The 13,042-nt window shown below is 43.3% G+C and overlaps 1 protein-coding gene across 11 annotated transcripts in view; it reads right to left on the bottom strand.

Annotated features, from left to right (window-relative positions):
- ncor1 (nuclear receptor corepressor 1) overlaps nt 1-13,042 on the bottom strand; it is a 288,134-nt gene that overhangs the window by 167,065 nt on the left and 108,027 nt on the right. For all 11 annotated transcript variants that reach the window (XM_052035511.1, XM_052035515.1, XM_052035517.1 and 8 more), the window contains exon 14: nt 7,723-7,824. In XM_052035511.1, coding sequence (XP_051891471.1) covers nt 7,723-7,824 — 102 coding nt within the window. The remainder of the gene's footprint in view (nt 1-7,722; nt 7,825-13,042) is intronic.

The following is a 13,042-nucleotide window of genomic DNA, read 5'->3' as shown; positions in this document are numbered from 1 at the left end:
ACACAAAAATTGGTGGCATTGTGGATAGAGGGGAAGGTTGTCTAAGGCTGCAGCATGATGAAGATCAGTTGGCAAGTTGGGCAGAGTGTTGGCAGATGGAATTTAATCCCAACAAGTGTGAGGTGATGCATTTGGGGAAGATAAATAGGGGTCGGACATACACTGTAAATGGTTGGGCACTAAGGAATGTTGACAAACAGGGACACCTTGGGTTTCAAGTCCATTGTTCCCCGAAAGTGGTAACGCAGGTGGCAGTGGTGAGGGCACATGGCATGATTGCCTTCATAGGTCAGGGCATAGAATTTAAGAGTTGGGACATAATGTAGTAACTTTACAGGACACTGGTTATACTGCACTTGGTGCATTGTGCGCGATACAGGTCGTCATGTTACAAGGAAGATATGATTATGCTGAAGAGAGTGCAGAGGGAGACTCATGTTGCCTGGATTGGAGGACTTCAGGTATGGGGAGAGAATGGATAGGCTGGGCTTGTTTTCCCTGAGGCAAATAGACTGAGGAGTGACCTGATAGAGATATACAAGATTATGAGATGCAGAATAGGATAGATGGTCAATAACCTCTCTCCCCCCCCCCCCCCCCCAATGGTAGGATATCAAAAGCAAGAGGGCATAGGTTTAAGGTAGAGGTAGGAGTTTTAAAAGGAAATTTGATGGGTATGTTTGTTTTTACACAAAGAGTGGTTGATATCCGGAATTCACTGCCAGAAAAGATGATGGAATCAGATACAGTTACTACTTTCAAGAGGCATTTCGACAGACACTTGAAGGGGCAAGGCATAGATGGATATGGTCCTAACATGGGCAAATGGGATTAGTATTAATGGGTTAAAATGGTCAGCATGGACATGGTGGGCCAATAGGCCCATTGTTGTGCTATACAAATCTATGACTCTATCTATGACTTTAACATGCACAAGGCCTGAACCCAATCTCAACATGCTGCACATGAAGTAGTTTGTCCTACAATTTCTTTTATACAGAATGAATAAAGGAGCTATTGGAATGATCGGAGACACCTAATCCTGAAAACACCGATAGGAATGTATGGAAGTCAGAACTTGGTTTGCTATTATTACAACTAATTGCAGCAGGACACCCAGGCTATGCAGTTCACTAACAAACTGCATCTCTCCAACTGCACAGAACCTGTAACCATATGGCTTTCCCACAACCCATTCCATTTCTGCTATCAACTGTTAGCCAATTGTTGAGTCCTCACAGCCTGCAACAAAGACCAAAATTGGCACAAAATAGCATTAGGCTTCTGTTCAAGACACGAGGGTTGAAAAACAAAGAAGTGCAAGATTAATACCTAGCACACACAAGCTTGCAGTCACAGCTTGAATCAGGTTGCCTGAATGTGATTAATCTTTTACTCTACTCACTTCCCCTCTCCCAATGCACTTGTATTATCTTGCTAAGGCAACATCCCATCTCGTTAAAAAGACTTAATGTGGACCTAAAGCAATAATTTGCTTGAAGAAGCAACCCTTCAGCCAAGGTGGAAAGTCTGTGGGGCCAAGTCAGCAACATACTTGAATCTTTGTCCTTTACTAGAAAGGCCTTCAGTCCACCCAACCCACCCAGGTGTGTCAGACTGACATCTAACTTCTCCACAACAAACACAACAATTTTGTGGCAAGGCAGTAACATTAAGCACCTTTGATCAGCTGTTTAACATGTACTGCACATTTTCAGAAAGGTCCATCATCACACTGCAGACACTAGCCTGAGGAGTGTCTCTATCTTGCACGAACATTTTAATCTGCAGGGTCAGACAGGGTAATCTCACAGAACCCTGCATCATTAAAGTCACACATCACATAAATCAATGGATCACAGGACTAAACCACCAAAAAGGAGGGGGAGCAAGACTCAGGCACACCACAAACTAAATACTGATCCTTGCAGAAAGGCTCATGAAGTATCTGCTTAAGGGGTTGGCAAAACAGTTCAATTCAGTTTACAATTTCAGGGAATCCTGAAATCCACAAGCAGTTCACTGATAACATTTCAGGAACTCTAGTGATCTTCCAGTTACCAGTTTCATAGATCGATAGAGTTATGCAGCATGGAAACAGGCCCTTCAAGCCCAATCCAACCTTGCCGACCAAGATGTCAATCTATGCTAATCCCATTTGACTAAAATTTGGCCCACATCCCTCTAAACATTTCCTATCCATAAAAAAGTTTTTTTTTAAAAATGTCATAATTGCACCCATTTCTACCATTCCCTCTGGCAGCTCATTCCATACACCTACCACCCTGTGTGGAAAAACTTTCCCCTCAGGTTCCTATTAAACCTTTCCCCTCTTGCCTTAAACTTATGTCCTCTAATTCTTTATTCCCCAATTCTGGGAAAAATACTTAGTGCAATCACCTTATCTATGCCTCTCATAATTCTATAATCTTATTTTAATATTTTATATAACGATTCAAAGGATGTAAAGATTGCACAGGCCAGTATTTATTGTTGACCCCCAATTGCAGTTGGAAAGCTAATGGCGAGTCACCTCTCTGATCTGCTGCACACCTTCTGAAGGTGCTCTGGCTGTATTGCTGGTGAAGGAGCTCCAGGATTTAGAGTCAGCAACAGTAAAAAAAAACAGCAAAATGTTTTGAAGGGAAGAATTTATAATCACTTGGAAAGGTAGGGAATGAATAGGTATTGGTATATTATTGCCACTTGTACCGAGGTACAGCGAAAAACTTGTCTTACAAACCAATCTTACAGGTCAATTCATTACACAGTGCAGTTACACCAAGTTAGTACAGGGTGCATTGATGTAGTACAGGTAAAAAAAAACAATAACAGTACAGAGTAAAGTGTCACAGCTACAGAGAAAGTGCAGTGCAATAAGATGCAAGGTAACAACAAGGTAGATCGTGAGGTCATAGGTCATAGTCCATCTCATTGTATAAGGGAACCGTTCAATAGTCTTATCACTGTGGGGTAGAAGCTGTCCTCAAGTCTGGTGGGACGTGCCATCAGGCTCCTGTATCTTCTACCCGATAGAAGAGCAGAGAAGAGAGGATGTCCCGGGTGGGTGGGCTCTTTGATTATGCCGGCTGCTTCACCAAGACAACGAGTGGTAAAGACAGAGTCCAAGGAGGGGAGACTGGCATCCATAATGCGCTGGGCTGTGTCCACAACCCTCTAACAATAGGGCGAGTCAGCATGGTTTTGTGCAGGGGAGATCTTGTCTCTCAAATCTGATTGAGGTTTTTTTTAAAAGCACAAGGAGTGTTGGCAAACCGGATCCAAAATTGGCTTGGCGGTAGGAGGCAGAGGGTAGTGGTGGAAGACTGCCTTTCTTACTGTAAAGGCAGTAAGAAAGGCAGTGGGTACAATTATGACATTTAAAAAAAACATTTTTTTATGGATAGGAACTGTTTAGAGGGATGTGGGCCAAACTTTAGTCAAATGGGATTAGCATAGCTTGACACCTTGGTCGGCAAGGCTGGATTGGGCTTGAAGGGCCTGTTTCCATGCTGCATAACTCTATTGATCTATGGAACTGGTAACTGGAAGATCACCTGTAACCAGTGCTGTACTGCAGGAATCAGTGCTGGGACCTAAGTGACTTGAATAAGAACACAGGTGTCTGATTTTCAAGTTTGCTGATAACATGACATTTGGTGGAATCATTGATAGCGAAAATGGTTATCTAAGGATATAAAGGACATACATCAGCTAGAAAGTTGGGTGTAAAAATGGCAGATGGAACTTAATCCAGACAAGTCAGAGTTACTACATTTTGGGAAGTCAAATACTGGCAGGACACGTGATAAATGGCCAGACCTTAGGAGGGTTGATGTACAGAGAGACCTTGGGGTGCAAGCTCATAGTTCACTAACACAGGTGGTTAGGGTAGTGAGGGTGGCATATGGCATGCTATTGTTCATAGGCTGAGGTATTGAGTACAAGAGTTGGGATGGAGGTGCAAGATTCTTCAGGTGCTGGGATCTGGAGTAAAAAAACAAGCTGTGGGAGGAACGCAGGTCAGGCCGCATCTGTGGAGACAAAGGGATGGTCGATGTTTTGGATCAAGACCCTGCATCAGGACTAAGGATGTAAAGGACAGATAGCCAGTGAGGGGGAGTGGGGTGTGGCAGGAGCTGGCAAGTAATAGGTGGATCCAGATGAGGAGGGGTTGACAGGTCGATGAAGCCAGGTGGGAGAGGGAGGGGTGGAGATAGCGACAGAGGGTTGGGGGGGGGGGGGTGGGTGGTGGGGGGTGGTGTGATTAGTGAAGACAAAGGGTTGCAGATTATGGAATATGATAAGAAAGGAAGGTGATGAGTGGAACCAGATAAGGGAAGGATGATGGGCAGTTGGGAACAGCGGAGAAGGAGAGAGGCAGTGGGGAGGAAGATAGGATGGCACTTCCCAGCCATACGAAACATTGGTTAGGTCACACTTGGGAGTATTGTGTCCAGTTCTGGTTGTCAAACTACAGGAAGGGTGTGGTACAAGACATTCGCCAGGATGATGCCTGCAATGGAGGGCTTTAGTTACGAGGAGAGATTGGATAGGCTGTGTTTGTTCTCATCGGATCATAGGAGGCTGAGGGACGACTTGCTAGAGGTTTATACGATGAGAGGCACAGATATGGTAGACAGTTAAAGAGTCTTTTTCCCAGGGCAGGGAATCTAAAATTAGAGGGCACATGACCAAGGGGAGAAATTTCTCATCAGTTTTTCCTGGTAGAAGATCATGGATGCTAAGGAACTGAGGCAAATGAGCTGTGATATCTTGGACCAAATACAAATTACTGAGGAGATACTGGTGGCCTTAAAGCACGTTAAGGTGAATAAATTTGGATAAGTACATGGATGGGAAGGGTTTAGAGGGATACGGGCCAAATGTGGATAAATGAGATTAGCTTAGGTGGGCACACAAGAAACTGCAAACACTGGAACCTGGAGCAACCAACAACGTGCTGGAGGAACTCAGCAGGTCGAGAAGCATCAGTGGGAGGAAAGGAATTGATGACATTTTGGGTCGAAATCTCTCACATATACTACTCGACCCACTCAGATCCTCCAGCTCATTGTTTGTAGCTTAAGTGGGCACCTTGGTTAGCATGGATGAGTTGGGCCAAAGGGACTGTTTCTGTGCTGTATTACTCTATGCCTCTATGAGATCTGAGGGGCAAGGTTTTCACACAGAAGGTGGTGGTTATATGGAACAAGCTGCCATGAAGATGGTAGAGGCAGATACAATTACAAAATTAACAAGTCATTTGAACCGGTACTTGGATAGGGAAGGAGTAGATGCAGGCAAATAGGATCAGAGTAGATGAGCATCGTGGTTGGCATGGACATGTTGGTCCAAAGGGCCTGTTTCTGTGCTGTACAACTGTATGACTCTACTGCATAAAGGCGAACTAGTCAATGCACTTCACATTTCCAGAAGCCATCTGATAAAGTGATGCATCAAAGGTTATGTGGAAAATAAAAGTTAGTGGTGTGGGCAGTAAAATATCAGCACAAATAGTATATTGTCTGACATAAATGGGTTTTATTTCTACTGGCAAGATACAAATGACATGCCATCAGGATTGGTACTGGTGTGTCTACTTTTTAATAGCTTATATGAACGATTTGGATCAAGGAATAGAACACAGAACAGTACGGCACAGGAACAGGCCCTTCGGCCCACAATGTCTATGTCGATCATGGTGGCAATCCAAACTAATCCCATCTGCCTGGACATAACTCATGTACAATAAGGATACAAAGATCTCTGTCAAGGCTTCAGCAACCTCCTCTCTTGAATGATTAGCACAAAGGCCAGGATGCAGGTCCAGTATGTAATTGGAAAGCTAACAGAATTTTATTATCTGTTTCTAGAGGAATTGAATACACAAGTATGAAATTTGTGTATATAGAGCATTTCTTAGGCATCACTTTGACTACTGGCCCACATCTGGTATGCCGGAGTAATTTAAAGACCAACTGATCAGAATTCAGAACTGGCATATTCCAGTAAGGAGGAAGCATAAGGATGGCAAAGTTCAGGAACCTTGGATGACGAGAGAGGTTGTAAATTCAGTCAAAAAGGAGGAAGGTTTGGAAAACTGAAATCAGACAGTTCCTTAAAAATATAAAGAAAGCAGGCAAGAAGTCAAGCAGGGAATTAGGAAGGCCAACAGGGTCCAAGAGTTGTCCTTGGCAAGTAGGATTAAGGAAAATCCAAACACATTTTATACATTAAGAACAAAAGGATAGCTACAGAGAGAGTAGAGCCACTCAAGGAAAAAGGAGGGAATTTTTGCCTGGAGTCAGAGGATAGGTGCGAGGTACTAAATGTGTACTTTGTATTGGTATTCACCAAGGACATGGAATGAGATCAGCGTGGCAACTGTTAATATTCCAAGGTATGTTGAGATCAAGAAGCAAGTGGTGTTGGGTTTATTGAAGAACTTTAATGTGGATGTCCCCAGGGCCTGAAGGGATATATCCCAGGATATTGAGAGGCAAGAGAGGAGATTGTTGGGGCCTTAACAGAGTTCTTTGTATCCTCTCTAGCCACAGGCAAGGTCCCAGAGGTCTGGAGAGTAGCCAATGTTGATCCTTTGTTTAAAGGGGAATAGGAATAATCCAGGAAATTATAGGCCAGTGAGTCTCACGTCAGTGGTAGGGAAGCCATTGGAGAGGATTCTTAGGGATAGGATTTATTCACATTTGGAAAAGAAGGGGCTTATCAGGGATAGTCAGAACGACTCTGTGCAGGGCAGGTCATCTCTTACAAACTTGAATGAGTTCTTTGAGAAGATGAGGAAGATGACTGATGAGGGTAGGGCGATGGATGTTGTCTACATGGACTTTAGAAAGGCATTTGACAAGGTATCTCACGGTAAGCTGACCCAGAAGATTAAGATGCATGGGATTCACAGTGACTTGGTAGACTGGATTCAAAATTGGCTTGGCCATAGGACAGAGGGTAGTGGCGGAGGGGTGTTATTCTGACTGGAGGTCTATGACCAGTGGTGTTCCACAGGGATCAGTGCAGGGAACTCTTGTTTGCAACATATATAAATGACTTGGATGAAAATGTAGATGCACTGATTCATAAGTTTGCAGATGATACAAAAATTGGTGGAGTTGTGAATAGTGAAGGTTGTCAAAGGATACAGCAGGATATAGGACAGTTGAAGATATGGGTGGAGAGATGGCAGATGGAGTTCAAACTGGGCAAGTGTGAGCTGTTGCATTTTGGGAGGTCAAATGTAAAGGGAAAGCATACAGTAAATGGAAGGACCCTTAGGAGCACTGATGTACAGAGGGATCTTGAAGACCAAGACCATAGCTCCCCAAAAGCAGCAACACAAGTAGATAGGATGGTAAAGACGGCATATGGCATGCTTGCATTCATTGGTCAGGGCAGTGAGTATAAGAGTCAGGAAGTCATGCTGCAGGCGGGACACTCGCGCCCCAGACACTGGTGCCATGGATACTGGCACTACCTCCATTTGGCAGTGATTGGGAAACTTAAGCTACCTCTACCGACAGTGAATATGACAGTTACAAAACTGGTGCTGGACATTATAATGATGAGCACACTTACATGCCAGAAGTTATCTAACGCAAGCAATTCCCTCTGTAGCTGCTTTCTATTGACCCATCCACTGTATAAAGCTTTTCAATTATCCTGCCCTCGCTCCACATTTTGAAGTGTAGAATTCTGCTGTCTTACCGTATTCCTGCCTCTGCGACGACCATAGTTCCTCCTCACAAGGTTCTTGTAGTTCTCATTTTTCTTAGTCAAATAATAGTAGAGAACGCAGTCCGCTACACACTGTGGAAACAAAACGTAGTTCATTAAAACTATGCTCTCCCTACAGTAAAACATCTGTATTTCTTTTATTTATTGCTTCATTTGATTTGAAATCCCAATGCACTCAAAACACACTGTAGACTTCACTGTATTTTCCACACATCTTGTAGCTTGTGAATCCCCATAAACCTTCAAGAACCATCCAATTTCATCAATCCTTTAGTGCTGACTTCAACCATGGAATCCAGATGCCATCATCCCTGGACTTGACCTGTTTTTAGACCGATCTTCAGATCATCTGAGCTGTTCAATCTGTACTGGTTTTCCAATTCCTTATTTTTTCTCCATATCCCTATAAATATTCCCTTCCCCAAACCAAAATCCTCAGCAAGTTTTTTTTTTAACGAATTTGCTTCCACCAACATTTTAGCCAGTGCATTTTAGGGCATAAATATTTCCCTCTTGGTGCTTTAGTCAGTGAACAGAAATAATCATGGAAACACCACTACCTACATATTTCCATGCCAGTTAATACACTACACTGACTTGAAAATAAATTGGTGCTCTTTCTTCAGTGGTCTAAGCCCTAGAGCTCCCTATACAATTCGAGAAGGACTGCAGCACTTCAAGATCATGACTCCCCACCATCTTCAAGAGTTATTTGGGTAGGCAACAAATATCAGCTTTGCTGGTGATGCCCTGATCTTGAGAAATGAATTTAAAAAAATACAAGAAAGAAGTAGAATACATTCATCATTTAAGGAACATAAAAACAGAATGAAAGTGTTGATATAACTATATAAAAAAAATTTAACGTAGTAGTGCAAATCCCTGCAGACAGAAACAGCAGAAATTATATTAGGCAACAAGTAAATGTCAGAGAGGTCACAAAACACCTGAAAATCATGGAGAACAAATGGTCAAGGTGAATAAAGAACTGGAAGAAATTCTGTTTTATAAAAGATTTCTTTATTAGTCACATGTACATCGAAACACACAGTGAAATGCATCTTTTGCATAGTGTTCCGGGGGCAGCCCGGAAGTGTCACCACGCTTCCGGCGCCAACATAGCATGCCCACAACTTCCTAACCTGTACGTCTTTGGAATGTGGGAGGAAACCGGAACACCCGGAGGAAACCCACACAGACACGGGGAGAACATACAAACTCCTTACAATGGCCAGAATTGAACCTGGGATAAATGGGACTGAAAGCCAATATATCACCAGTACCAGATGACCTACAGTCCAAGGTTTTGAAAAAGATGGGAACGGAGACAGTGAATGCAATCTTACCAAATTCCACAGTTTCTAGAATGGTTCAGATTGGAAGGCAGCAAATCCAAGGAGCGAGCCTACAGATTAGCTAGCCTAATATTACTAATAGGGAAATGACAGAATCTGTAATTAAGAAAATCCAAACAAAGCACTTAGATAGTAATAATAATTTTGGCCCAGAGAAATAATGCTCGACAAATCTTGAGGGTTATTTTTTAGTTTCTCACTAGCAGAATAGATAAGAGGAAACCTGTGGATGCATTGCATTTGGACTTTATTAAAGCCTTCAATAAGGTGCTATACAAGAGATTATGAAGCAAAATTAAAGCACGGGGGATTGCGACTAATACACTGGCATGGACTGAGGATTAATTAATGCACAGTAATAATAAATGGGTCATTTTGATATGAAGGATGTGGTGCTGTTGGGGCTCTTTAAGAACATTAAGGTGGATAATTCCCCAGGGCTGATGGGATCTATCTTAGGTTATTGAGAGAGACAAGAGAGGAGACTGCTGAGGCCTTGACAGAGATCTTTGTATGCTCTTTAGCTGCAGGCAGCCTTCCCCTGTCCCATTTCCCTCTCCTCCTGTATTAACCCTACCCCATCACCCTCTTTTCTCTCCTCCACCTGCTTCATCTGCCCATTACCCACACACTCCTCCCACAATTCCCCTCCCCCACCTCCTTCTCTTTAGTCCATGCTCCACCTTCCTCTGCTATCACATTCCATTATCTTCAGCCCTTTGTCACTTCCACCTATCACCTCCCAGCTTCTGGCACCATTCCCACTCTTCCCTCCCTCATTTGTTCATCACTCCCGTCACCTGGATCCACCTATCAGCTGCCTGCTCTTGCTGTAGCCCTCTCTCCACCTTTTTATACTGGTTATCCCCCCTCTATCCTTCAGTCCAAATGAAGGGTTTCAACCTGAAACATCAACTGCCCATTTCCATCCAGAGATGTCGCCTATCCCACCAAGTTCCTCGAGTGTTTTGTGTATTGTTCCAAGGCCGTTTCTTTGCTTAAGGAAATTATAAGCCAGTGAGTCTTACATCAGCGATAGGTAAATTACTGGAGAAGATTCTTATGGATAGGATCTACTTGAATTTGGAAAAGCAAAGACTTATTAAGGATAGTCAGCCTGGCCTTGTGCAGTGGAGGTCATGTTTCACAAATTTGATTGAGGTCTTTTTTGAGGTGACAAAGATAATTGATGAGGATCCTGCAGTGAATGCTGGATCATCTTTAGTTAAGCTTTCAACAGGATCCCTCATGGTAGGCTGATCAAGGAACATGGGATCCATGGAGACTTGGTGAGTGGATTCAAAATTGGCCTGGCCATAGGAGACAGAGGTGGTAGTGGAGGGGTGTTATTCTGACTGGAGGTCTGTGACCAGTGATGTTCAGGGCTGATTGGCAAGTTTGCAGACAACACAAAAATTTGACTTGAGTTGTATTTTGTTAGGAAGGCTGTCAAGGGATTTAGCAGGATATAGACCAGCTGGAAATGTGGGCAGAGAAATGGCAGATGGAATTTAATCTGGACAAGTGTAAGATGCAAGGTCAAATGCAAGAGGCAAATTTAAGACCATATAGATTAGGCCATTTGGCCCATTGAGTCTGCTTCACCATTCAATCATGGCTGATTTCTTTCAACCCCATTTTCCAACCTTCTCCCTGTAACCCTTAACCCCCTTACCAATCAAGAACACATCAATCTCTGCCCTAAATACATCCAATGACTTGGCCTCCACAGCCCTCTATGACAACAAATTCCACAGATTCACCATCCTTTGGTGGAAGAAGGTCCTCATCAACAGCAAACACCTCTTCCTCCCTCCCATTTCAGGACACCAAAGGGACCATTTCAGAGTCAGCTGTAGTCATTGATTGAGACAGTATGGAACAGGCCTTTCAGCCCTCCGGGCCCATGCCAAACATCAGGTACCCATTTTACATGAAAATAAAGCCAGAAAATGCTGGAAATACTCAGCAGTCAGGCTGTGTCTATGGGAAGGGAGAGAGAGTCAACATTTCAGGTCAGAGACCCTTCATGTTGAGTGTTTTTATGTTCAATTTCCCTTTCTTTTTAAATAGACCACACAAAAAATCCTAGACAAAGAAATCAAATGAGGGAGGATAGTTGAAAGATTTACTTTTCAATGCAATACAGCAACTTGAACTAACAATGAAAACAGGTTTCATATTATAACCAGATCTCAACTACTGTGGCTAAATTTGTGGATTAACAAAACAGAAACCTGGACTAAAGATGCCGAGACAAGAGTCAAATCCCACAGGAGAATTAATATTCAACTTGGAAGTTAAGGGCTGGCTCCTGAGTTTGCAGCTGTGAGGTCTGAAATTGATGCAGTGTGTTGTTACCCAACAATGCTATTCTGGAAATCTTGAATGAGAAGATCATGATCTTTGTGTGACTTTACTATTAAAGGAGCATTAGCATGGCAATCATTTGGGAGGTGGCATTGAAGGATTTATCACCCAAGACACTATTCACCAAGAGTTGGAGCAAGGAACACAGAAGCCAGCCTTAATGCTTCTTACAACTGGTGCTGCTTCACCTGCAGAGAGGATATAGTAGGTGGCAGTCAGCACGAAGTTTCCTTTCACAAGTTTGACCTGATGCTCTAACACTTCAGAGTCAAAAATCAATGTTGAGTAATCTCAACGTGATTTCTCCTGCCTGCTACAACCACAGTGGAGGAATGCAGCACAGTGACTGAAAGGTACAATCCCATGAGCATGAATATGCATTGTTTTTGTTTGATTAGTCTGTAGCCCAAGTCCCCAGACATTCATGAGGAGGTCTTTAACAGTTCAACTGGGTTGTGAGTGCCTTTCTAGTGCAAGTCTGGTTGACGTCCCATTACCTTTCAGTTTTACACCAAATTTGTAGCGGAGTAATATGCCGAGTGGCTGACCAGAGGAACACAGTGTGTGCTGAGAGTTAATCACATTGCGATAGATTTGGATTTCCTAAAGGATATTAGTGAACCAGATGTGCTCACATTTTCTCAAATTACATAATGATGTAGAAGGAGGGCACTTGCCCAGATTTCAGAGAAATCCCCTCCTTTTTATTTCCCTGTAATCCATTCTCTTATGCCTATTACATCACCCCAATTCCCCTGCCACCCACCTACACTGGGGACAATTTACAGTAGTCAGTGATGTGGGGAAACTGGAACACCTGTAAGAAAGCCATATGTTCACAGGAAGAATGTTTAAACTCCATCCTGACATCACCAAAGATCAGAATTGAACCTGGGTCGCTGGAGCTGTGAGACTGCTTTACTAGATTGCCCTACTGACTATCCACTCGTTTCATCATCCAGCAAGGAAAAGGTCCTCACGTGGGCAAATGGCATTAGCGTAGATGGGCAAACAGGTTGGCATGGACCTGGTGGGCCGAAGGGCCTGTTTCTGCGTTGCACAACTCGGACTCTCGACAACAAATAGGTGGGATAGAGGTGGAGGAAAGAGAGGAGGAGGAAGTTGTATTTCTGATTAAGGAGAACATCACTGAAGTAGTGAAACTATTGAGGGATTGTCCAGTGAGGCTTTATAGGTGGAGCTGAGAAATAAGAAGGGGATTGACACCTTGCTGACATACTACTGTAGGCCCCCAAAACGTCAATGGGAATTAGAGGAATGAGTATGCAGGGAGATTGCAGAAAGTTGCAAGAATAATAGGGCTGTCATAGTAGGGGATTTTAACATTCCTAATATAGACTGGGACTGCCCTAGTGCTAGGGGCTTAGATGGGATGGAATTTGTTAAATGAGTTCAGGAAAGTTTCCTCACAATATATTGAAGGCCCTGACAGAGAGAGAGGGCAAAGCTTGACCTACTCTTGGGAAATGGGGCAGGACAAGTGACTGAGGTGTCAGGGGAGGAGAACTTTGGGACCAGCGACCATGGAACTATTAATTTTAAAT

The sequence above is a fragment of the Pristis pectinata genome, chromosome 21 (genome assembly GCF_009764475.1).
Source record: "Pristis pectinata isolate sPriPec2 chromosome 21, sPriPec2.1.pri, whole genome shotgun sequence".
Lineage (NCBI taxonomy): Eukaryota > Metazoa > Chordata > Chondrichthyes > Rhinopristiformes > Pristidae > Pristis > Pristis pectinata.
The sequence above is the reverse complement of the archived record's forward strand: the minus strand, read 5'-3'. Positions and strand labels throughout refer to the sequence as shown.